This window comes from Grampus griseus (assembly GCF_964374135.1).
Source record: "Grampus griseus genome assembly, chromosome: 17".
Lineage (NCBI taxonomy): Eukaryota > Metazoa > Chordata > Mammalia > Artiodactyla > Delphinidae > Grampus > Grampus griseus.
In genome coordinates, this window is record NC_139011.1 from 18,328,109 (window position 1) to 18,355,572 (window position 27,464).

Here is a 27,464-nt window from a genome sequence, read left to right on the forward strand (position 1 = left end):
CACATAAAATCACATTCAGGCCAACAGTGAGGATAACCTTAACAAGGGGAAAAGTAAATCATGAAAAGGTTAGTTTGCCGTCTTGGGAGTGGGTATGACAGGGAGAAGGGACTTTGTCTTCTTGAAAAGTTACAGAGAGAAACACATTATAGGTGTGTTTGCAAGTCCCATATGTCTGTTCTGGGAGTAAGCCTACCTGGATTGAATCCAGCACCACCACTTAATAGATACATGAAATTAGGGGGTGCGGTTCTGTAACCTCACTAAATTTGTTTCCTCATCTGTGAAGTTGGCCTTAGTATCATAAACAAGATAACAAATGTAGTGCAGTGACCGCTGTACACACAGTAAGTTTTCAGTGAATGCTAGTCATTACCATTGTTACAGATTGGCGACTCACAGAGTCAGTCGCGTGACTGTATGGTCAGGCACAGTTTATGAATTGGAAACCTCCTGATCTCCCACCTGGAGGAAACGAGATTAAGCCTCCCTAGGATCTGCTGTAACCTGTATGTAATAGGTTATTATTTTTTTAATAAATTTTTTAAATTATTTATTTTTGCTGCCTTGGGCCTTCGTTGCGGTGCGCGGACTGCTCACTGCGGTGGCTTCTCTTGTTGCGGAGCACGGGCTCTAGGCACGCAGGCTTCAGTAGTTGCAGCACGTGGGCTTCAATAGTTGTGGCTCGCAGGTTCTAGAGAGCAGGCTCGGTAGTTGTGGCACACGGGCTTAGTTGCTCCACAACATGTGGGACCTTCCTGGGCCACGGATGGAACCCGTGTCCCCTGCACTGGCAGGCGGATTCTTAACCACTGCGCCACCAGGGAAGCCCTGTAATAGATTATTTGAGCCACAGGTTCTTGTATAAGCTTAAAGAATTTTTTTCTTATTCTATCTAAAATTGACACATACACAAGTTATCTGTTATCTCTTCCTTTTGTCCCTTTTCTAAATAAAAATAAACAGATTCGAAAGAAAATAGTAATGTACAAAACAATAAAAGTTACTTTTCTGTTACTGCCACATATCTGCTTAGGTCTCAGTTTCATTTCTTTGGTATTCACATTGAATCGTAGCCCACTCGTTTTCATCACTATCTCTTATTGTGTTTATATCCCCAGCACATTTTTCTTATTGAGTCCCCCGTGTATCTGTTTTTCAGATTGTTAAACTAGCTATTTATGGCATGCTGCCAAAAAACCTTCACCGAAGAACTCTGATGCAGAGGTTGCATCTTTTCCCAGATGAAGTAAGTCACTGATGATACTTTCTTAAATTTTTTTTAACATCTTTATTGGAGTATAATTGCTTTATAATACTTTACAAAGTTTCTGCTTTATAAAAAAGTGAATCCGTTATACATATACATATATCCCATATCTCTTCCCTCTTGCATCTCCCTCCCTCCCACCCTCCCTGTCCCACCCCTCTAGGTGGTCAAAGCACCGAGCTGATCTCCCTGTGCTATGCGGCTGCTTCCCACTAGCTATCTGTTTTACATTTGGTAGTGTATATATGTCCATGCCACTCTCTCACTTCGTCCCAGCTTACCCTTCCCCCTCCCTGTGTCCTCAAGTCCATTCTCTAGCAGGTCTGCGTCTTTATTCCCGTCTTGCCCCTAGGTTCTTCATGACCTTTTTTTTTTTTTAGATTCTGTATATATGTGTTAGCATATGGTATTTGTTTTTCTCTTTGACTTACTTCACTCTGTATGACAGACTCTAGTTCCATCCACCTCACTACTAATAACTCAATTTCGTTTCTTTTTATGGCTGAGTAATATTCCATTGTATATATGCACCACATCTTCTTTATCCATTCATCTGTTGATGGACAGTTAGGTTGCTTCCATGTCCTGGCTATTGTAAATAGAGCTGTAGTGAACATTGTGGTACATGACTCTTTTGTACCACATGAATTATGGTTTTCTCAGGGTATATGCCCAGTAGTGGGATTGCTGGGTTGTATGGTAGTTCTATTTTTAGTTTTTTAAGGAACCTGCATACTGTTCTCCATAGTGGCTGTATCAATTTACATTCCTACCAACAATGCAAGAGGGTTCCCTTTTCTCCACACCCTCTCCAGCATTTATTGTTTATAGATTCTTTGATGATGGCCATTCTGACTGGTGTGAGATGATATCTCATTGCAGTTTTGATTTGCCTTTCTCTAATGATTAATGATGTTGAGCATTCTTTCATGTGTTTGTTGGCAGTCTGTATATCTTCTTTGGAGAAATGTCTTTTTCGGTTTTCTGCCCATTTTTGGATTGGGTTGTTTGTTTTTTTGATATTGAGCTGCTTTCTTAAATTTTTAATTAAATGTTTTCTCATTTTAAAAATTGTTGTATTTTCACAGTAATTTTATGTCAACTTCTGAAATATTTTTTGCATTTTATAGTGAATGCACTATAATAACAATTGCTTCTATCTTAAATCATAAAGTGAGCCATCATTGGACTAAAAACCAAAAGTCTGTAAGTTCTATATTTTCATTTTAATAACTGCTTTCTTTGGAAGAAGGAACTATAGTCTACTTTGTTTGGAATAGAAACTATAATTAGAGCCCCTGTTAAATTGAGGGTACTCATAGATAATTTCATGAACTACAAAAAAGTATGAATTTAGTTTACTTTTTTTGTGACCTGTAGCTTCTATGAATCATAGACTAATAGCTCGGCTTTGGTTGCTAATTATTTCCCATGATTTAACTTGAGAATACTTATTCCTACTCAGAATTTGTTCAGCTAAAAAGTACTTGAAAATAAAAATAGACATTTTTATCCATAACTGTTGTACTGGTATAAGTACTTGGTTTTTCTCTCTGGTATAATATAATAAAACACTATAGAGGTTCTATAATAAAATAGTTGAGTCCAGGCCATGGAATCGGACTGCCTGAGTTTGAATACATGCCCCCACCATCTACTGACTTCATGGCCATTATTATCTCTGTTTTCTTATCTGTGAAATGGGCATAATAATAGTACCTACTTCGTAAGATTGCTGTAAGGGTTAGATGAGATAACATTCGTAGAGTACTTAGACCAGGCCCTGGAACAGTAAGTTCTAGTTGCTATCAATATTATGGGTTATAATTGTTGTCCTTATAGTTCCTACTAGAGGAATAAGGTAGAATTCATTCCAGGCTATAAAGTTATTCAACTGTTCAAGACACTTGTATGTTCTGTTGTTAGTTTAAATAATGCATGAGTAAATTATTCAGGCCTTTATCAAAGTGGCTAATTTATTACCTTTACTTTGCATGAATGAGTAGAATAATTTCCCACTATTCACTTTACCTCTGAGGTAACAAGTATGGGAGCAGTATCATTATATAAGGATAAATGACTTTGGGCATGAAATCACAAGAATTTTAAAACTCTTGTTTCTGATTATACTTTCACATGCTTTTAGGAACCATAATTTCTACAAGGAACAAAAAAAATAGTAATGTTATTTTTACCAGTTATAAGGTAGATACATTTCAGCATAAATTACTTAAATAATTTCAGGCTATAAGATAAATGAGCCCATTTCTCCAAAAATGGATTGCTAGATTTTTTATTGTCATGACCATGGGGAAACAGGCACTCAGACATTGCTGGTAGCAGTACAAAATGGTGCAACCCACAAGGAATCGGGGAATTAGGTAACATTTAACAAAAATACATACATAAGGAGATTAATGCTTGATCCGGCTATCTTATTTATAGCAATTTACCCTGAAGATACACATATACAAGATTATTGTTTCCACATTATCTACAATAGTAAAGTAATGGAAATAAATAAATGCTTATTCATAGGAAATTGGCTAAATTATGCTATATCTATTCAGTTGAGTACTATGCAATTATAAAAAAGGAATGACAGATATCATTGTGATGATAAGTAATGCTTTCCAGGATGTACTGCTAAGTTTAAAAAAGCAAAGTGGAAAAGAATATAGATAGCATACTACCTTTTATATGCATTTATACATATGTATGTTTACATACACACATATATATTTATCTCTCTTCTTTTTGTGTAAAGAAACACAGGAAGAATAAATGAGAAAATGAAGTTGGTTACTTACTAGATGATGGGCACAGAAAGATGAAAGGAGTAGGGAAGAGAACGAGATTTTTGGAGAATACCTTTTAGATTTTTTTTTTTTTACTTTAACTTTTTTATCATGTTGAGGTTTTATATATTCAAAAAATAAAAGGACAATACCAATATAAGTAAGCAGAACTAGTGCACAGATTGTGTTTTCTAAGTGCTATTCCCTATTAAAAGGAATGTGGTTCTTCTTAGAAATGTTGTTTCTAGGTCTGGAACAAAGAAGAAGGTCATTTTGGAGTGCACACATGCACAAGATTATTATTTCTGCATTGTTTATAATAGTAAAACAATAAGTAACAGAAAGTAAGACAGTGATCAAAACCCGTTGGAGAAATATCAAGAGAACAGAGGAGGCAGCTTGAAGTGGTGCCCACTGACCAAATATGCACTGTGTGAGCCTTGAATGGTCATAATGGTGGATTACCTTGAATAGAAAACAAAAATCTATGAGCCCACAATGATAGTCCCAAAATTATTTTTAACTGATTATAATTTCCCTTCTTTCTGGAGAAGGAAAAGCTCTTCTTTAGAGAAGAATGTCATCTAAAAAATGTAGAAATAATACTGAATTAGAAAAGCCACCATTATCAGCATATTCTGTATCTATTGAGTAAAGCATTATAGAACAGGATATTCACACAGTTTCAAAACATCATGTCACCGAGTACTTACTATTTAAAAAGAGAAAAGATACTTTTACGTTAAAGCCATCTGGTGAACCACCACTCATAACCAAGATATTAAATATATCATCAATATGGGGCAAACTGACATCACGTGTCTCCTGCTATGAATGAAGCACTGAAGACCCAGCATAAACTATAGTGTCCTGTCAGAAGTGTTTAACCTAAATCTAGCGATGAGGAGAGAGTCCTACACATCCCAAAAAAGGACATTCTGCAACATAATTGGCCTGACCTCTTCAAAAATGTTAATTTCATAAAAGAGATAAAACAAGGAAACTCTTCAGATTAAAGGAAACTAGACTAAATATATTATGTATGTTAACCAACATAATAACATGATAGCTGTAGCATGTGATCCTTGACCTTGGATTGGAAAAATTCAATTTGGGAAATTTGAATATACACTGTATATTAGAGTAAAAGGTGTTTCATCAATGTTAGTTTTCCTGAACATGAATTTGTAATGTGGTTACATCGGAGACAATTCTTATATTTAGGAAATATATATGCTGAAATATTTAGGGATGAAATATTTGCAGACTACTCTCAAATGGTGCAGTCAAAAAGAATGTTTTTGGTGTATGTGTTTATGAATAGATAAAAAGAGAGAAAGCAATCATGTCCAATTTGAACAGTCAGTGAATTTAGGTGAAGGTTAGATGAGTGTTCACTCATTTTGGCAACTTTTCGGTAGGTTTGAAATTCCTTTAGAAATTGCAAAAAAGTGGGAGTTCCCTGGCGGTCCAGTGGTTAGGCCTCCACGCTTCCACTGCCTAGGGCCTGGGTTTGATCCCTGGTCAGGGAACTAAGATCCTTTAAGCTGCGTGGCACGGTCAAAAAAAAAAAAAAAGTATAAAGAGGAAAAATTTCAAAAAAGTAAATGATCACCTCACCCCTGTGTTTCTTTTTTATACTTTTATTCTTTTCCTTATTTCCCTCTTAGGTTCACCACCTGCTCTGTGCAGAGGACATAAACGCATAAAAAGAAAGTTTTTCCGGTTTCATGTGTAATGCCTAATCAGCATCTTTAATTCCTAACTTTGCATTGATTTTGTCCATTCTTTCAGTGGATTCCTTTAATAGTGGTGAAATTTGGTAAGCTCATTTCAGTCAAAATTCTATTCAATTCAGCAAACATTTACCAGGAACCCACTATGTCCCAAACTCTCTATGCTGAGTGAGCAGTTGGCAACTTTTAAAATTGTCTTTGCAAATACAAGCTAAGGATTTTTTTTTAATGGCTTCCCAAAGAAGTGTGAAATAGTCATAAATTTTTGTGAATACCAAACTGGCAGATAGACTTCTTTAGTAAGTAAAAAATAAGGACCCCTTAACAGTATTTCATGTGTCCAGGCTTTCTCTGCTTGTTCTGATTCTGTGTGCTTACACTTGCATATTTGAATATGCTGGGGAAGGGAATTTAAATATTTTTCAAATACTTTTCAGTGAAGAAACACTTCTCAGTAGTATTTATTGTGTTTTGTATATGTTGATAGTGACCCAGCCTATCCAAACCATAATTTTAAAGTCATTTTAAATTTTAAAAAATATTTTTTAATTTTTGCCATATTAGGTTTTAGAATGAGTTTATAGTGCAGTAGAGCTCTGTGATTCTCTAAAATTATTTTTAAATTGTATTTGATTCTTGACATCTTGAATAACTTATTTCATGCCATGTCCTCGCCCAGATATTTGATTCCCAATTATACTGTTGCTCTCTGCAGAGAGCTGTAATTTACTGTATAATCATCCTTCTTTTCTGAAAATGTTTAGGAACACACTAAAATGAAAAGAGGGAATTCTATCTACGATCCCTGGGGAAATGCCCATAGGACACTTCCATATTGATATCTTACTATTTTTTTGATAGACTCTCCAAAATTAACTGATCATTCAGATCCACAATATAATTCTCTTTCCCTTATTTTTGTTCCATGAGCACAGTATAAATGTTAATTCTTCTGGTTATTCATGCTCTTCATCTTATCATTCCCTTTATTTAGTCCACTTCCTGTTCTTTTAAGATACCTCTCAAATGTATGCTTTACTCTTCAGCTTGCTTTTCGTTACCCAAGTTCAGACTTTCTCATATTTTACCTTTCCTTTTATTTTTCTGAACATTTGGATATATTTCCAGGGGAAAGTAGTTCTGGGCAAGTGCCATTAATAAAGGCACCGGGATTTGAGTGTAGACCAACGCCTGAAAGGTGAGGAGGTTGTTTACTCAGAAGCCATGGGCATTTGCGGAGGGGTGAAGTCGGAGAGGTGCGCTTCCTGGTTTAGCTAAGGAGTTAGAACTTCATCCTGAGAGATTTTTAGCTAAGGGGTGACTTCTTTAAAACTGCAAGCCTTTAGAAGCCATGATCTTTTTATTTTCCTTTATATACTCAGCACCTAGCACAATTTCTAGTTCATAGAAGGAGTTCAGTAAATGCTTGTTGGCTAAATGACGCAAAGATCCAGCAGATTTTCATTTTCGAAAGTTTTTTTTGGCAACAACATGGAGCATTAATTGAAAAAGGTTGTGGCACTGGAAGCAACAGACCTTGTGCATACACTCATCGGATGAAACATTGTGAGAATGAGCCAAAGCAGTGCCTTTTTTGCAGTTGAAAGGAGGGGGAAAATGTAACAATATTCAGAAAAAGTAGAATTTATTGACCAGATACTTGTCAAAATTGAAGACATCTAATGTATCATTAGGAATAGGTTTGTCAAGATTAAAATATAGAATGTATTACTGTAATGAGATTACTTATGTCACTGATTTAATGTATTTTTCAGGGATTTTTACGAAGTTTTAATTTGAAGATTGTGTTGTTCTCATTTTATAAACATTCTTTTATTATTTTTTAATACTAAGAATTACTAATTTATTACTAGGGAATATATTTTAAGAAGAGTAAGCCTAAATTTTTATTTACTCTAGGATATACCAGAAGATATTCTTAAGAATTTAGTGGAAGAGCTTCCTCAACCACGAAAAGTGCCCAGACGTCTAGATGAGTACACACAAGAAGAAATAGAGGCTTTCCCAAGAGTTTGGTCTCCGTAAGTCTTTCTTTTCCTTCCTATTTTTGTTTTTTAACCTGAGTTTAGTTTCGCCTGTTTTCTTATCCAAATGATAAGATCCTTGAGGGTAGGAAGAATGAACTTCTTTTCACTCTCTCGGATACTCTTTGCAGCTTCTACCTACAAATAAACTCTAGATGTAGATGGTAGAACCAAAAGTCTCGGAGTCTTAAGACCTTGCTAGGTAAGTGCAAAGATGTTCATATATGCCTATAAATTATCAGATATTTTGTTTGGGATGACACAACTTGGATTGATTGTAGTCTCTTGGGATAATAAATGAATCGTTCTTACCTAAAACAAAGTGATTCTCTGTTTTTTCAGATTGCTTCACTAAGCCAAGAATATGATCTAATGAAAGTCATTAGTTCTGGATACTTAGAGTCAATCCAAATAGAAAAACAAAATAAAAAAACACTTTTGCTCTCCTCTATTACAATTTCCTCTACCTATGAGCCAGAAAGCTGCTTAGCTTTGACATACTGTCCTATCTAATTGTTTCCAGGCTGTTTTGCCTGGCCTACCAGGCTCTTTGTAACCTCATCAGCTTCAATTCTTCTCACTCCACTGTGCTGGTCTAGCATAGCAGACTGTGTAAGCTTGGCACCCTTTTTATGCAATTTAACTTTTCCATGACTTTGTTCTGCTGTTACCTCTGCCTAAAACAACACGTCCCTCACCTCCTCCTCCTCCTCCTCTGGAATAACTCTTACTCATTCTTTAGGCCTTAGTTCAGATGTCAGTCTCCTTTAAGAAGCCTCACCTAAACATCAAGAGCAGACTAAGTGCTCAACCATCTTCTGCTGTAGCACCTGCCGTGTAGCTCTGTCATTACCACATTTACCTCCTCAAAAGCAAGGGCTGCATTTTGTTCATTGTTACATCCCCAGTGCATAGAACCGTCCCTCACCTGATAGGGCCTCAGAAATGTTTACAGAATTTACACAGTAGGTTTAGAGAGAGCCACGCATCCTCGTTACTTGATCTACAAAAGACAGCTAATCTTCCCACAGGATACTTAACCACTGTACTCTGAAAATCCATATCTCTTGATGGGCTGTTTGGCCAGATAGGTTTGTGAAAACCTAAGTTTTCCCAGGATTACCAGTATGTCCAGGAATCTAATCCTTGACTTTCATTGTGTGTGTATATAACTTCACTCTTTGCACACAGAGGTCTTTAGGGTATTCTGTTTAAATCTTTTTGACTTTGCTGACTTGTATAAGGTTCACCTTTAATTAAATCTGCATATAATGAGCAAAATAATATTATTAGTGATCATTTACACTTTCCAGCTGGCCTGCACTGTGCTAGGTGGTTTGCATACATTGTACCTAATTCTCTTACCAATAAGATAAAATACATTATTCCTGTTTTTAAGACTAAGCCAAAGGTTGACTGGTTTGTAGTACAGCCTGAATTTGAAACTAATTGTAGCTGATTCCAAAACCTGTGTTCTTTCCACAAAAGTAAACTGCTGCATTAATTAATTTATTTATTCAACAAATATGTATTATGTGCAAGACACTCTTATGTGCAAGACACTATAATAAGCACTAGGACACACATTTGAAAAATTACCATTAAAGCAATTATTTAATTCCATTTTACAAACTTTTATTGAGTTTATACTATGTGCTATACCTTTTGACAAATGCCAAGGAAATGCAGATGATGAAGCATTTAAATGAAACTTCCTCCAAAAGTCCTTCCTATAATCCTTGAGCTGGGTTAGGCCCCCTTTATAGGGTCTCATTGTACATGTTCCTTTTCTTTTACTGTATTTATTCTAATGTAATTAAATATATGCATGATTACCTGTTTAACGTCATTCCCTTACGAGACTCCATGAGGGACGTGTATGTTGTCTTGCTTAGCACTGAGCACAGTGACTGGCTCATTAAGTGGGCACTCAGCAAATATTTACTGAATGAATAAATGAAGAAATAGAGTATCCTTTTATCAGCTTTTATAAATGAGGTTAGAAATAATTTTTAGAACGTATGAAGGTAGTAAAATGCTCCAATTTAATACTAATTCTTCATGTCAGAATCAGTGAAATTGACCAACTTATAAAACCCTTTGTTTTATTGTTTTTGTTCCTGTTCACTGTATCATCTGAATTATCCGGCTGCTTTTCAGTTGATATCAAACAAGTGATTAACAAACTCTATGTGAAAAATTGAAAAAATTGGCTTTATGATGTCTGATATTTTTATCAGCTAGTTATTAGGATACATTCTCATGTTAAGTATTTCTCTCTAAAGTAAGGAAGTACGTTTTCTATTATTCCCTTATGTTCTGGTTTTGATTGCTTGACATTGACATACTTATGGACGAGAAACTATACATTATGTGACCTGATTTGATTCTAACAACTGAATTAAGTGTGGAGTGCTTTTCTCTTTTCCTTGGCTATTTTTTAGATACCTGTTTAATAGTTTGCCTTCTTGTCAAAACCTAAGATTCTGTTTTTAATTCTTTTTATTTAAATTCTTTTTTTTCCTCCAGATCATATAGTGGTTTATTTAGATAAATCAGTAAATAAAAGGTTTTAAAGTTTGTTCCACATGCTATGATAGTTACAATTATTCCCTCCTTTGGCATCTGAGAAATGAAGCTTCTGAACTACTTTGATGATGTTTAAACTTTAGGAAAAATCATTTTAGTTTAACTTGTTCTTAGAGATTTACATGGTCATTTAGTCAAGACCTATCCAATGTACCTTTTCCTACTTAAACTACATAGAACTTACATTTATCCTTAAAACTCAGTCCATATAAACATAGAACGTTTTTCTGGGAAGATGTTAACATTTTTACAAGTTCCTTAAAAGAGACGTGGAATTTGCCACAAATTGAAATTAATCCCTAACTTATAGAAATCATTTATTAGCTTAAATTTACCACCCTGGAACCTTTTCTTTACTAAAAATTCACAATAATATAGACTGCACATAAAATAGACAACATTTACTTGAAACATAATACTCTTTGGAAAGTAAACTCGCATTCAGTTGAAAAATATTTTAATTTGGGGGTTTTTAAAAACTACTAAATGTTTGGGCTTCCCTGGTGGCACAGTGGTTGAGAGTCCGCCTGCCGATGCAGGGGACACAGGTTCGTGCCCCGGTCTGGGAAGATCCCACATGCCACGGAGCGCCTAGGCCCGTGAGCCATGGCCGCTGAGCCTGCGCATCCGGAGCCTGTGCTCCGCAACGGGAGAGGCCACAGCAGTGAGAGGCCCGCGTACTGCAAAAAACAACAACAACAAAAAAAACTACTAAATGTTCATTGTAGAAAATAAGAATAAGATATATACGTAAGTAAATAATTTCACCATACTTAACGTTTTGGTGTGCTAACTTCCTGCTTCTTTGTGTTAGTTTTTATGTTGTATGTATGTTTGTGTGTTTTACAAATTTGGGAAATCATGATTTTTCTCTAAATATGGTCTCACTGCACATTTTCCCAATTTACAAGATTTTTTTCCCCACAAGCATGATCTTCAATGGCTGCAGGATATGACATCAGTTTTATTCTGTAAATCTAAATATGTCATATCTGATTTTCTTATAGAAACTCTGTCATAATTGAACTTATATTCCTAACCAAAATGGATGTGGTACTTTTTGTTTTTTTAACTGGAAATACCAAAGGTGCTGTTTAGTTAGTTATGTGACCAAACACATATTATTCATGTAGAATTATATATCATGAATATTCTAAAGTGTATTCTAAATCAGTTAATCCAGGCAGTATAATAATGAAATAACCATTCACAACAAATTATATTTAATGTTATTATAGTCAAAGAGTACTCATCAAACTGTTCATTTTACTAAGGGATTACTGGTTCATTTAAAACAAATCAGAAGGTGACTGAATGCCTTCATTATATTAATGGAATGAGAAAGGGTTTTTCTATAATTATTTTTAAGGAGACTTTTAGTGAAACTTAGAGCCACTTGATGCATTATTGAGTTACTGTTTTGAAATGGATTTTCCTGCCCCTTCTTTTCATTCCAAATTTCCCTCTGGCAGGAATATACATTAGACACAGGCTTTCCTTTATGCTTTATTAAAGTTGTGATCCTTCCTCACTAGTGGCCACACAATATCTGTTAACTTATGTTAACTTATATCTGTTAATATTATGTGTTAATAAAGTTCAAGTGTAAAATAGTATATACATTAGAACTACAATTAAAATATTTGATACACCATGCAGTGCAATCCCTTGAAAGTGAGATTCCTCATTACTGATAGATTTGCTTTTATGAGAAAAAAATTTTTTTTCTCCTTTTGGAGAAGGAACCTACTTAAAATATACTTTTTGTTCCACTCAAAATAGCTAAGCCAAGAATATAACCTTCCTTTGGAATGTAGTAATTGGAAATTATTCAAGATAGATCTGATGGTGAACCTGCAGAGACTTGACTGAAGCAGATGTACCTGGATTGCACCATAAATAAATACAAACAAAAATAGCTTGCTTTGGTTTTTGTTTCCCTAGCAATAAAACCTAACATATGTTTATGTTAAAAAAATGTACATTTTTTAGTTGCAACTGTTACTAGCTTTTGGTTCAATGTAAGTTCTTTACCATTTCTGTTAGAGACAAAAAGCTTCTGAGCAACAGTAACAATTGACAAACTAAGCTTTGAACCCGGTAGCTGATTAACAAAATTATTTTAATCTCAGTTAACAGCTACCATTGTTGGGATTTCATTTAAGTTATTTTCAATCACTTAAAAAGTTGTATTCCCTCAGGGCTAACTTCAGCATACTCTAGATTTTGTTAGGCTAGTTGTTTATTTATTTTTAAAACAATGGTAGACCAGAAGGAAAGAAACTAATATTTATGAGGAAACTATAAATATTGTTTTATAACTAAAAGCCACTTTCTCATATGAGAAGTATTGCCTATACACCTCACTTCTTAAACTAGTGTGTATACTTGGTGTATTAGTAGTTTTTACATCTCATGGATATGTAAATTGTGTCAGAATACGTTATAAGGTTTTATCTTGTGTTTCTTGATGGTACAGAGTAAATGTGCATTTGCCATGGGCAAGTGGTGATTGTAGGGTGCACACTTAGAATTTGTTTCTCAAAGATAAAACAGTAGCACTTATCTCTTTTCCACAGTTCAGTTGCCTGAGATTGTAGCTTTCAAATGGTCAACTTATTTTCATTCTGTCAATAATTATTTCCATGGTCATTGCAGTTTTGCCAACACATTACAAAACCACAATAATCATGGAAATTATAATGCTGTCACTGTAATGGAAATTTTTCATTATGTAGGGTAAAAATAAAACAGTTCATTTGAAACTTAATTTTCATTTCTACAAAACTCTGTAGGAGAGCTTTTCTTAGGAAAAACTAGGTATGTAGAAAATTCCAACTTAGAGTTGCTTCACATTATCCACAGATTGATGAAACAAAATCAAAAAAGAAATATGTTTTTTACTTCTCACTCGTTAAATCAGTAATGCTTTATTTTAAGCATAACCCTCACCTTTGTAGAGAAACTAAGTATGGAAAGTTTCAGCATCAGTAAATGCTTGAAAACAGACGTTTATGATGAAAACCTATGTTCCTGGTCTAACTCTCTTTACAGAGTGTGCTGTTAGAAGTGTGCCTGCAAAAGAGAGAGAATATGAGGATGACAGTGAGAAGGCTTGAGGACAACCGTGATTGGCCTTGGAATTGTCTTTGCTGAAAGTAGGATTAGATTTAGGGAGTTTAATAGGTAATCCATGCAGCTCTGTAAAAGAAAACGGGTGCCAGGAACGATAGCACTGCAGGAGGGACTTGGTGAGCATCCTGTCCAGTCTATAGCTCTGGAAGTCAGCAAGGATTTCAGCTTTCGGCTGCCCTTCGATAGAAAAGCTACTCATCCCCAAAATGTACAGATTTTCGGTTTTAGTTAAATGAATGCCCAGAGAAAAATAATTTTACCTATGGCTTTATAAAATGTGCTTCAGATCAGAGACTTAGTTAAAGACGGTGGAGAAGGATTTTTACCTTTTCAAAACCCATAAAGATCTGGGACCTGGACATCTTCAAGATTTTCCATAATTGTGTGCTAGTCTAGTCATGTGGCATTTTTGTACAAGATTTAACTTAATTTGCTACTCTTCACAGTCAGAAGTTATTAGCTGGACCTGGGGAGAAAGCTTACGTTCCAGCGTTTCCATCATTTCAACCAGCACAGCGTTGGCTTAAACTGTAGACCTCAGTATTTCCAGTCCTGAATTTTGCTCATATTAAGCCTTCTAAACTATACTGTTCTTTTGGATATGAACACATTAGGACTGGTTGTTAAAATAAAAAGCAATCTTTATATAAACAACCAAAATAAAATCATTTACATCTCCTAGCCAATAGAGCTTATGACTTAAAAGTGGTAATTGAATGTAACAATAATTCCTATTAATTTTAATTGGAAAATTTTTTGGATTTTTAAAAAATTTTAACAATCTTATGAGTTTATTTTTTAATTTTTATTTTATATTGGAGTATAGTTGATTTACAATGTTGTGTTAGTTTCAGGTGTACAGCAAAGTGATTCAGTTATACATGTATCTATTCTTTTTCAGATTCTTTTCCCATATTGGTTATTACAGAGTACAAATAGAGTTCCCTATGCTATATACAGTAGGTCCTTGTTGATTATCTATTTTATATATAGTAATGTGTATATGTTAATCCTGACCTCCTCATTTATCCCTCCCCCCCGCCACCTTTACCCTTGGTAACCATTAGTTTGTTTTCTATGTCTGTGAGTCTATTTGTTTTGTAAATAAGTTCATTTGTATCATTTTTTTAGATTCCACATATAAGTGATATCATATGATATTTGTCTTTCTCTGTCTGCTTTACTTCAGTTAGTATGATAATCTCCAGATCCATCCATGTTGCTGTAAATGGCATTATTTCATTCTTTTTATGGCTGAGTAATATTCCATTGTACCTAGAAGTGAGTTTAGTTTTTAAAAAATCACTGTTGAACTTTTTCTGATCAGGCTAGTGGTACAGTGTCTGGGGCAATGAGTGTAGCAGCACCATTGCTCTATTACCTGTACAGCTAACATCTTTAGTTCAAGCAGTATGTGATGTGACCAGATTTCCTGGAATGGTTTATTCTAAATAGTTCCATTCTTACAGTGGAAGTGACTTAAAACTCAATCAGACTGACCTTTTGTATTTCTTTCTTTTTTTTTTTGATATACAATATAGTGTTGTTAACTACAGTCGTCATGCTGTACCTTACATCCCCAGGACGTTTTATTTCTATTTTTTAATTTTTAAAATTTTTTTGGCCACGCCACGTGTGGGATCTTAGTTCCCCAACCAGGGACTGAACCCGTGCCCCCTGCCTTGGAAGCGCGGAGTCTTAACCACTGGACCGCCAGGGAAGTCCCTGAGAATTCAATTCTGATTAATGTAATGTTGCTGTACATAGACTAGCAACTTTTTAAGAACCTAAATACAATGGCATTTGCTCAGTTACTAAAGATACAGTTAATCTTTTTTTTTTTTTTAATATTTATTTATTTATTTGGTTGCTCCGGGTCTTAGTTGCGGCAGGCGGGCTCCTTAGTTGTGGCATGCAAACTCTTAGTTGCGGTACGCATGTGGGATCTAGTTCTCTGACCAGGGATCGAAGCTGGGCCTCCTGCATTAGGAGCGCAGAGTCTTATCCACTGCACCACCAGGGAAGTCCAAGTTAATCTTTCTTTCATGATAGATGCTAAAGGAATTTTAGTACCCAGGCTCTGTTGATGTTATCATAATTTACAATTAGTTATTGTTGTATCAGAAAAGCATAAAACTGCCTGTTAATAAAGTCCTCTGGTGGGTAAAGAGCCAGAAGGATACTATATATCTATTAGAACCATGTCTAGCTAACGAGGAAGTGTGTTACCTTCTATTAGGCACAGCACAGCTTTAGAAACTTCCTACTGAAAGCGTTTCTTTTGCTTCTTCAGCATCTTCAAATAGTCGCCCCCTCCGTCTTATGAACAGCTCTGTCGGAGGTCTGAGGTGAACCCTTGCTTGTCAGTGTGCGGTCCACGGACCAGCATTGCATCACATGGGAGTTTGTTAGAAATGCAGAATCATGAGACCCTCTACAGACTAACTGAATCAAAATCTGCATTTTTACAAGAGCCCAAGCAATTTGTATGCCCACTGAAGTTTGAGACCCACTCAGCTAAATAGCCCTCCCCTCCCCTTTCTTATATTATCTTGGATTGCCTTCTTTTAGTGGGAGTAAGCAATACAGATGTGTTGTATGTGTACCTGCTTTCATTTGTGTAGGTGGAGAGAGAAATAGAACCATATTTAGTGTAAAAACCTCACTTTTCCCCACAGGGGTACCTCCTGTAGCCATGTAATATGTTTGATTGTCTCGCACATGAGTTGATATTTCTAGCTCTGCGAATATCCAATGTACCTAGTCTCTTGGCTATGATACTGTTCCCCCTCCGCCCGTCAGAAGCAAATTAACCATCTGCAAAAGATTCCAAAAGCGGAAAGGATGAGTCTGCAAACAAAGTGGCATTTTCAAGGCGGTCACTATAATTACAAGTATCTTACAAGCCTCCACTACGTGCAAGATACTGTGCTAATTGCTGGTAGTATAAGATCAATTAAATTGGGACTGTGCCTTCAAAGGATAGGAGTTGTGTAGAATAAAATGGTGTTTGCAAACACTGGAGTCAGAAGGTCTGCACTAGATCACTACCATCCACTTCCTAGCTGTGTATCCTTAGACAAGTTACTCAGCCCCTCTGAGCATCAGTTTTGTCAACTGTAAAATGGGGTTGATAACAGTGTCTTTCTCACTATATAGTTAGGAGGGTAAAATGAAACAGTGCATGTGAGGTAGTTAGTATATTTCATGGCATCTAATAAGCACACAGCACTGTTATTTACATACATAACAACACTTATTCACTTACTTAGGGCAAGTGTAATTTGAGAAACACCGTAATAGAAGTATGCATGAAGTTCTCTGGCAATCTCAGGGAAAAGAGCCGTGCCTAAGTTAGGAAAGGAAGAGTTGTGTAGGGTTTCCCAGAACATGTGACTTGGGGGGTGGATTTTGAAGGATTAGTCAAGTCCACCAGGCAGAGAAGAGATAGGAGATACTCCAAGTGCAGAAAATATCAAGTACCCAAGTCCAGAGGTCTGAAAGTTTCTATCTGGGCAATAGCAAGTAGTATAATGGGACCAGAACGGACAGGGTGTGGAAAGAATGACTCAGAAAGGTTAACTGGGACCATGTCCTGGAGGGCTATGTGTTGAATTCTGTGTTTGAATTTGACAAAGCAGTGGAGAGCTAGTGAAAGTTCTTCCACTCTATGGAAGTGGGATAAGAAAGAATCTATGTTAGAGACTCTCAGATGTCTTTCCCTTTGCCCCATTTCTCCTAAACTCCAAATCCTACTTACTAGCTGCCTGCCATGGCCAGATTTCATCATATTCAAAACAAAATCCTTCCCTTCAGAATCTGTTCTCCTGCCTGTATACCCTCTCCTGAACAAATAGATAGTGTTGCCATTTCCTGAGTTCTTCAAGGTGAAAATTAACAGTCATCCTTGAATTGTCATTTTCCAGTAGCTCCTTCCTCTGTCATGCGCCTGGTCTCTTCCCTCTTCCCCTCCCTGCTCTGGACAAGTTAATTTTCTGCTTCTTGAATCCTGAACCCATCCTTTCTTCTTACTCATCACTGCCCCAGCCCTACAGAGCCGTCATCTTAATCCTCCTCACTTCCTCCAAAATGTCTTGAAACAAAATTGGGCTTCATCAGCCCCCGATTGCCTTCAGGTCACTGTCAACATTATTTACGTGACAGATTATACCCTTCGTACATGTTTCCTATTTTACTTGTAAATTCCACTAAAGGGTACTTTCGTCATCTCATTGTTAATAAATTAACTTTTGGTGTGGAAACAACCAGACTGTGACTAAGCACATGTAATTTCATTGAGTGGAATTGCAGAGACTTCTCATTAGGGCTACTTGTTAGAAATCTTAGAAGATTTCTTTCCAGTGGCATCACCGCCACCCTTTTGTAATTATATGAACCAGCTGGACAAGAGAATAAATTGTTTCTTAAAATGCACTGGTGTCTCTTGACTAGGAGCTTTGATTGTATTGAGTCACATACCCAAGATTCAAAGGGTGCACTTTGGAGCCCCTTCCAGCTATTGTATCAAACTGTCATTTCCCAGACTTTGGATTCAGTTTTTACATTTGAAAAGAGATTTCAGAAACAGTGACAAAATGCTGCAGTTTCTCTTCTTGTTGTTACAGAATGACGATATGGTGAAGCATATTTGGTTAGTTTCCCAGATCAGTGCCTGTGTTCCTCATAGTTAAATAATAATTTTAAATTGTAATATAGTTCATTTACTCAGTTACCAGACTGTTGGTCTTCCTATCTGGGCTATCTGGTCTCTTTGTCTTCTTCTTTTTTTTTTTTTTTTTTTTTAAGAAAAACATGATTTAAATGTAGAAAGGAATGAGATAAGTTGTTTCAGGACAAACAGAGTTCACCTGTTTCCTTTTTTAAAGGAATTCAAACTGTTGAATATTTTTACAGCTGTTTCAAAAATATCTATTTAGTTTACTAATCACTAAATTCCTTCTGAAAATTCTGTAGGAGCTCAATACCTACAATTACACTACTCTGTAAAAGATAACAGGACACTAACAGTTTTCGCATTCCATAATTTCCTATTCCTCATTTTCTCCATTGTTAAAATTTAACATTTCTCTGAAAATGTTCTTTGTTTTAATTTACTACTGGAAGGAACTTTCAGGTGTGATTAATCCTATAAATATATAAACAAAGAAAAGACTATATATGTATATAGTAAATTAAAAGACCATATATGTATATAATTAATGTGTGTGTAATTAAAATATCAAAGGGCTGGTGTTTATACGTGTGTTTTGTATGCTCCTGTAATGAAAATTAAATTTAGCATATGATAAATAATACAAATAGGGAAACTGCTCATTCAGAATTTGCCATTATTAGGCAAATCCATATCTTTATATATAATCCTTTCTATTAAAAGGGCTTTTGGGAAATTGAATTCAAGCTTTTAAGTCACTACATACATTCATGCATAGGCACATGGGGGCCTATATTTATACTCTGCAAAGAACTTGAGAATTGTCCCTTAACTCTCTACTTTGCGATGATTTGGCCTTAATGTTTTTCACCAAAAATTTAGATATGATATTTGTAGATATTTCTTGATGAACAGTTACTTTCATTTTAAATTGGAAAATAATCTTCTTGCATCATGCGGGAGAAAATGAAACTGATTTGTGAAAAAATAAATGTTGATTTTTGTCTTTCAGACCTGAAGATTATCGGCTGTAAGAGAAAGAAAATTTCAGAAAATAACAGTGCGGTGATTGAAACTTCTTCCTGATGAGTTTCTCCTTCCTACAGGGCAGGGTGAAACAATTGCTGCCTTTTGACAAGAAACCTGTTTTGGGCGCTGAATGTTTGTGGGGAAAGGTCAGGAAGGGATATTCCTTCAATAGGAAATTGCAATAAAATACATTATTTTATAGAATTGTTTTATTATGTAATCTGATTTGAATGTTATAATGATGATAAGAATAAAACTGCTTACTTGGTTAACTATTCAATTTCTCACTTAATGAAAAAAACCAAACCCTAGGTAGCAATGCAGTTAAAATTGCCAAGTGCCCATTCATGCAGATTTCCTCACGTTCCAGCTCCCTGTTTTTGACACCTGGGAAAACAAGGCCCACCTTCACTTTTCTTTTCAGTGACTATTTTATCTAACCTCGCATCATCTGAGTTCATCCCTCCAGCTCAGTAGGGTAAGGTTTGTCCTGAGGTATTTTCAAACTGCTTCACTTTTTTCTGTGTCCCATAGAGCCTCTTGGTTTCCATGACACCAAAATAACAAAGTAATGCCTATCTGCTCCCTAGAAATCTCACTGCCCCACCTGTGATGCTGTTTGCAGACCCGTGCACTGTGTGTCCATATCTCTCCTGTTGGCTCCTATTCACCTCTGTGCTGGGCACTGAGGTTGGACCGCCGGGATCAATGTGTCCAGCAAAATCTCCTCCCTGGGAATTAAAGTGCTGAGACACTGCGTTTGGGCATTTTTACGGTAGTTTTCTTCTCTTGCCCTAGCCAATCAAGGAGTGTCTCTGACCCCTTCTCCCGTTCATGCAGCAAACATGTACTAAGTGCCTGCTATATGCCAGGTGTTGGGGAAACAGAAATCACACATGTCTTCCCCCAACACCTCCATGCCCCACCAAAGAGCAGAGTGTCTATTGCAGGGCGGAAAGGAGCTGTAGATAGATTTGTAAATAAGTGCACCTGGGTGTCAGACGTGCTGATAAAACTATGTATGAGCTGTGATATAAGTACATTTAGGGGAAAACAGTATAAACATTAAATATAAAGTACTGATAGTAAGCACCTGATAATATGCCAAACACAACTGCTTTATATAAATTAAAATTCATTTAATCTCTATATCACCCTATAATGTACATAATGTTACCTCCCCATTTAAAACTGGGCACGCTGAGGCAGCAATAAGTAACTTGGCCAAGGTCACAGAACTGCTAAGTGGCAAAATCAGGTTTGGATCCAGGCAGTCTGCCTCAGAAGTCCATGGACTTAGTCGCCACTAGGCGAGAAAAAGTATTTATGTATCACAAATTCTGTAATAAAGCCAGCATGACCCGGTACAGGTCAACAGCTACCATTCAAGGAAGTGGCAGTTACAGTTTAAACTATTGGACCAAAAAGAAGCCCCATCCCTTTTGATGTGGTGCTCTTGGGTGTGAGCCAGTGTGAAATAAGCCCCCAGCTCCCAGTGCAGCAGCTTTAGTAGGGAGGAATTCTTGTCTGGTATATCCCAAGCACCTAGAACGATGCCTGGCACATATTTCTTGATTGAGAAGGGCTCACTGAAGGAAGCCCTTGTTTCTAACACAGCTGCAGGATTTGAAAAGGTGAGATCATAGCGACATGCTTTATAATAATATTGAGCCCAGTCATCATACCGTCAGCCCTCCACGTCATGGATGCAGAACCCACGGATTCAGGGGGCCTATTGTATCACACCATTGTATGGGTGGGACTTGAGCATCCTTGGATTTTGGTATCTGCAGGAAGTCCTGGGAACCATTTCCCCGTACATACTGAGGGACGACTGTATTGAATATTCAGGAAGAATATTGAGACTGATCACCATAACCCTCATTCTCACTTGCTGTGCGAGAGTCCTTTTGTAGGGGGAGGGGTTGCCTGAACTACAGACCCAAGTAGACCTAAACGGGCTATACTGTTGGACTGAACGGCCCCTCCTGCTGTTGGGAGTTAGCTCCATTTTGCATTCGGAGAGAACCAGAGCAAAGAGGCTTTTGCACCAAGTGGCCTTGAGAAGCAGAAGCTATCAGACTTCCCAATCCTGCCCATTTGCCATTGCTTGAGAGTTTAACAGCCAGATCTGTGCGTTTCCTAGGAGAACACAAACACAATAGCCAAATAAAAATCAAAACTCGCGGGCTTCCCTGGTGGCGCAGTGGTTGAGAGTCCGCCTGCCGATGCAGGGGACACGGATTCGTGCCCCGGTCCGAGAAGATCCCGTGAGCCATGGCCGCTGAGCCTGCGCGTCCGGAGCCTGTTCTCCGCAACGGGAGGGGCCCCAACAGTGAGAGGCCCGCGTACCGCAAAAAACAAACAAACAAACAAAAAACTCGCTGTTTAGGACCCAGGAACTTGAGGCGGGGAAGACAAGCTGAACAGCTAGAAGTGTAGCTCCAATTAAAGTAGAATGAACAGAAGAAACAGAAGAGAACTTTAAAAAATACGAATACTTACAGAAAAAGAAGGAAACCCTAGTTATTCCAACATCACATGGGAAGGAAAAGAAAGCTGATATATATATATATATATATATTCTGTTGCAATGTGTGCCTGTAACGTGCAAATTAGCACAGATAAGGAATAAAGTCACTAAAACCAGAGTTATATTTGTCCAGATGCAGTTTTTCACCAGGTGCTATGTGTTATGCTATTAACACCAGGTAAATGAGAAAAACACCATCCAGTTGAGCATAATGACCTGTGAAAGAATAATACACAACACCTGTCTCTCCATTTTACCTACATGCATTGCCTGCTTTGTCTCCTCAGTAAAACATAAGTGTCCTGATTCTAATAGCAAAGGAAAAGCCTTAAATATTGCAGAGTTTTGAAACATAGAAAATGTGATTTTGCAGTAGCCGGCGGGGGGGGGCGGGGGGGCGGCGCATAAAGTAATCACATTAATGAATACAGAAACAACACTAAAAAAAAAAAAGAAAAGAGCTTAATCTTAACCTCCCAATAATCACCTGCTTCCTGGGGCACTGAAAACCGAAAAGCACTCATTTGCAGTCGGTAAGGATAACTGCAAACCTCCTGCAGCAGGAGAGCACTTTGTGTCATCTGATCTCATTTGGGTTCCCACAAATAGCTTCCTTTTGAGAGGGGTCAATTAACAAAACAATAAAAGAACTATTGTTTCTTTAAAACAGCAACCCAATATTTTCTCTCCTGAAGGAGAGATAAAAAACATATTCAGGCCAATGAGGAATAGGAGGAACAGGCTCAGTTGGGGAGGGTCCACCTGGGGCTCCCTGGATCCAACTCACCATACACAGGGTTTGGGGTAGAGGAGGGTGGGCCCTTCTATGACGCTTTAGTCCCCTATCAAGTTTCTGAATTGCCATTTTCCAGGTCCCCTTTCTGTCTTAAGCCCATTCAGCGGAACAAAAAGCAACAATAAGCCACAGCCATCTACCTCTGATTTCCTGTTTCATTTAAAAAAATATAACCTTCCTCCCAGCTATTCTCCATGGTTCAAAAACCACAACTCTTCACCATCAACACCTCTGCCGAGCAAACTTCATGTCTTGTCACAATAGCATACTATATTTAATACAATGTTTCCTTATTAGGAACTTGTGATATTTAAAACTGTGATAGTTTCCTTGTATCACTTACAAGACGGTATAAGGTTTGAGCTTTTCTGCCTCAACTCCATTTTTCCCATAAACCCATAATCCATCACGCAGGGATTATTTTTTAGGAATGCATATGCCGCATTATAGGACAGACAGGTGTACTCACTGTAAATCCTGGTTTAGCTCATTCTTCCATCAGGCGGACTCTTCATCCAGGGTCCTACGAGGTCACACTGGCTCAACCCCAGCAGAAGTCACCACCTAGGATATACTGTACAAAAGTCTGCTGCCATCCCTTTATCACGTCTGGGTTGGAGTAGGGCCCACCTACTAGTGACGTCATTGCCACAGCCTGCCCTCATCTCCAGGCCTGGGGTATCCCCAGGGTTCCATTAGGACCTAGCAGGTGGGCCAAGTTAGAGCTAACTTCTAAAGCAGGTCTTTAAAGCCATCCTTTACCCGGAATGCAATCCTTTCTTTTCTCATCCTACTTCTTACTCTAAATTTACAAAACGAATACTAAGAACTATGGGCACTGAGATTGATAAATAATGTCTCTTTGTTTAGATAAACTGGGCCACAAGCTGGCCCAGAGGCTAGGGCCGTAGTGATGAAGTAATGCTGCCATCTTTAAAAGTGACTGAAGAGCAGAATTTCGTTTTACTTGTCAGGTGTAACCCAAACGAAGGAAGTTTTTTTAAAAAAATGCATGTAAATTGCAGTTATCAGATTCTTACTAGAGTCCCTTCCTCTCCTTTCTTGCTAATTCCCTCCTTGCTAGATCCAGGCACCGTCACTATGCCTGTGCTCCATCTTTTTTCTATGCTGCATGATTTGTTTTCCTACCTTCTCCTGGAAAAGGGGTTTAGTACCACAGTCGGCCAAGAACAACATTAAATGTCCAGGTGTCTCCTGGCTGAAAATTCTCCCATAGACCGGTAGCAAGTTCTGAGTCTGCAAAGCCTAAAAGCCCCAGGAGGGATTTTGCTGCCTATCTCTACAATGCTAAGTTTGAATTGGATAGAACCCTATTTAAGAAGGTATGATCTTTCCAAGACAGACATTAAGACTCCATATCAACTTAAATATAGGTTCTTGCAGAGAAATAGCCTCTCTCCCTCCCCCCCAACCCCGTCTCTCCGCAAAAACTTAAAATAAGAGAGTTGAGTAGTTTTGCAGCATCACTGCTGCTCAGGGCTTCACCTTAGATGAATGTTAACCTGAGATCAGCTACCAGTAAAACGGCCAGTCACTCCACCTGACGCCAACTTTTATTAGGCTGTGGCTGCCAGGAAGGTTTAGGATACATTTTCCACATGAAGATGGCATAAACAGGACCACTGAAGGAGACACACATTTTTGCCCGTGCCATTTGGTCCATGAGAAGCTCTTCGATTTTCAACAAAGTCTTTATTTCAAGTCTTGACTTTGCTTTCACTGCCTTCACTTTTCAATTCCAAAGTTAATACCTATTAAAGTCTTGCAAACAGTGGCTGTCAGAAGAGCATCTGTTGCTCGTGGCACACCTCTGTGCTTTATCTGTTGGGGTTATGGAGCTCCAACTCGTCAACCTGTATTAAACCATCGAGAATCAACACTTTAAAATGATGATGCCATCTGGCATCTTCTTTACCAATCGTGAAACTAAAAAGGGTTTTTATTTTACTTTTGTTGAATTTTATTTACTTTTTTTACAGCAGGTTCTTATTATCTATTTTATACATATTAGGGTTTTTAATATTTAGAGGAAATTCTGAGCATAAAGCCTATCCTTCTTTTACTTTTTGGCAAATTCACAAAGTGCAAATAAAATATTTTTATAAGTTGTTAGAAAAATATTATCAGTTACTTTATTATTATGCACTGTTACCGGCACGGTGGATACGCAGAGCCAATAAATCATGGAGAAATATGCGTATGTGTGTCCTTCAGAAAATCTAATCTGGAAGTCTAAACCATGGAAGCAGTGATTCATTAGCCAGCTCTCTAGTCTATATTAACAAGGAATCAGCTGCTCTGTGGCACAGTCACTCAACCAATATTTATGCTCCAGAAACTGTTCTAGGTGTTTGAGATGCATACGTGAATAAAAGTTTCCTGCTATCATGGTGTCCCATTGTGATTTATAATAAAAAAAAATATGATATATATATACTCTCTATATATTTGATATATATACTTGATATATACATATATTGAATATATATACTTGATATGTATATATATTTGATATATATATTTATACTTGATGTATATATACATATACTTGATATATATATATTTGATATATATACCTGATATATATATACTTGATGTATATATATACTTGATGTGTATATATATATATATATATACCTGATATATATCTATATATAGATAGATACTTGGTCTTCGTCCCTCTTTCTGGCACAGAGCTCTTAAAATCCTCGGCATTTCCTAAGTGATGAGAGCCATAAAGTTGTCGTTTATTATGTTAATGAGGTGCTTTTGGACCACATCTAAGGATGACAGGGAGGGGAGAGGAGATGGAGTTTGAAATAATCAACGACAGCCAATGATTTACTCAGTCATGCCTATGTAATGAAGCCTCCATAAAAACCCAAAGGTCAGGTTTCTGAGAGCTTCCAGGCTGGGGAACCAAAACACATCCACATGTCAACGTGCTGAGCCCCAAACTCCATGGGGACAGAGGCTCCTTTGCTCAGGCCTCGCCCTCTGTATCTCTTCACCTGGCTGTTGATTCGTATCCTTTCATATTCTTTGTAATAAACCAATAATCAAGTAAGTAAACTGAAGTTTACTGAGTTCTGTGAGCCGCTCTTGCAAAGTAATCGAACCCAAGGAGGGGATCATGAAAACCTCTGATTTATAGCAGTCAGTCAGAAGCACAGGTGATAACTTGGCCCTGTGACTGTCATCTGAAATGAGGGCCTTCTTGTGGGACTGAGCCCTTAACCTGTGGCATCTGACGCTAGTCCAATTCTGATGCTAGTGTCAGAATTGAGTTAAACCTGTGGGACACCTGGACAGCTTCCATGGAGAGGGAGTGATCCATGAGGTTATATCTGGAGGAAGAGCGTTCCAGGCAGTGGGAATGGCAAGATGTGATAGGACATTACCTGGCATATTCCAGGAACAGCAAGAAGTTAGCATGGCCTCCCACCAAGTCAGTTCTGGAACCCAAACACCCTCCGTCTTATAACTCCAGCCTCCTAGAAGACCTTGGAGTCCCCTGCATTCAGGTGGTAAATGGGAAAGAAACAGGTAGACAACACACACATACTTCTTAACTCCCTTGACTCGGAAGCCACAAACGTATTTCATAGGTTGAGAACACGTCACGTGGCCATACTGAGGGAGTCTGGAAATGAGAAAATAATTTGTGCTCAAGAAGAAGAGAATATAATTTTAGTTGAAGCTAGCCTGTCTCTAACACAGCAACCAATATGAATTATCTGGCACTGGTGTTGGGCTGCACCCTGCAGGCCTGCAAGGCCTCTACTCACCCAGCTTCAAGACAGAAGAGCCCAGAGTCAGCGACAGAGACATCAGTGGTTTAATGGATGGGGGAACCTACCTCTCTGAAGCAAGGTCCTGGAGCAACACCCCACCATGTGCAGCAGACCACGGGCAGGACAGGGCGCAGTTTTCACTCCCAGGGGGAACGTGGAGATTGCCAGTTACAGGGGGAATTGACCTCAGGTTGGCTCATCGGTTACCGGGGAAATTTGCAGAGGGGCACGCCCCTCACCACCCCCTGGATAAGAACAATCACTAGCTGGGGCCTGGGGCAAGCATGTAGGAAGGTCAGTCATGTGAGTGGGGTGTGGGTGAAGCAGGCACCGGTCGATCAGGGGACGTACAGAGAGCAAGAGAACAGTCACCTTGAGTTGCCTGACCGTACAGAGTGTCTCTTTAGTGATACCAGATTTAGGGAGATGAGAAGGCCAGTCTTTAATCAGTTAAGGGAAGAATGTATGGTCAACAACTCCAAGCTAATATAGGTCCCTAATGAGTGACAAAGCAAGTGATTGATTCCAAACACACCTGATATTGCTGCAGTCAGTGCCTGCTTTGATAGGCACAAAAATTCAAAAAAAACAAAAAAACAAGTAAATGTTAGGGTTCAGAAATGGTGTCCAAGCCATAATCTTTCTGGTGACCACAAATGTCGTTGTTCAGCTGTCTAGAAATCTGACAGCAGAAACCATCAGGACATTCGCACACTGCCAGGCTGCTGGGTAGATGCGTGACCGGGTTCGTAGTCTTTTTAATTACTCTCCATTCTTCAAAGCTGTCTTTAGCCATGCAGGTATAGACCCAGTTCCTTCAGAAAGCACTCCACATGTGGACTGTAGATATTTCAGGAGAAGAAAAGTAAACTTTCCCAATGCTCTAGACAGACTGTTATTGCTACCTGTACAATCAGCTTTTGAATTGTATCCATTTTTCTAGCTTTTCTGTGGCCTGTGGTCCTTCAAGTTGTGGCTTGCTCCCGATTTGATAAAACATGCTCACACTTGAGAGTGGAATCAGAGATAGAACTTGTTGGCAACAC

At 37.8% G+C, this 27,464-nt stretch overlaps 1 protein-coding gene across 4 annotated transcripts in view; it reads left to right on the forward strand.

Annotated features, from left to right (window-relative positions):
* MRPL13 (mitochondrial ribosomal protein L13) overlaps window positions 1–19,529 on the forward strand; it is a gene marked incomplete at both ends in the record, with an annotated part of 35,405 nt that extends 15,876 nt beyond the window's left edge. For 2 of the 4 annotated variants that reach the window (XM_082674761.1, XM_082674762.1), the window contains 3 exons: window positions 1,163–1,249; window positions 7,725–7,846; window positions 19,258–19,529. In XM_082674761.1, the coding sequence (XP_082530887.1) occupies window positions 1,163–1,249; window positions 7,725–7,846; window positions 19,258–19,279 (231 nt within the window). Of the gene's footprint in view, window positions 1–1,162; window positions 1,250–7,724; window positions 7,851–19,257 lie in introns of those variants that run through there. The other 2 variants (XM_082674760.1, XM_082674763.1) reach the window with 2 other exon arrangements.
* Window positions 19,530–27,464: the final 7,935 nt, after the last annotated feature.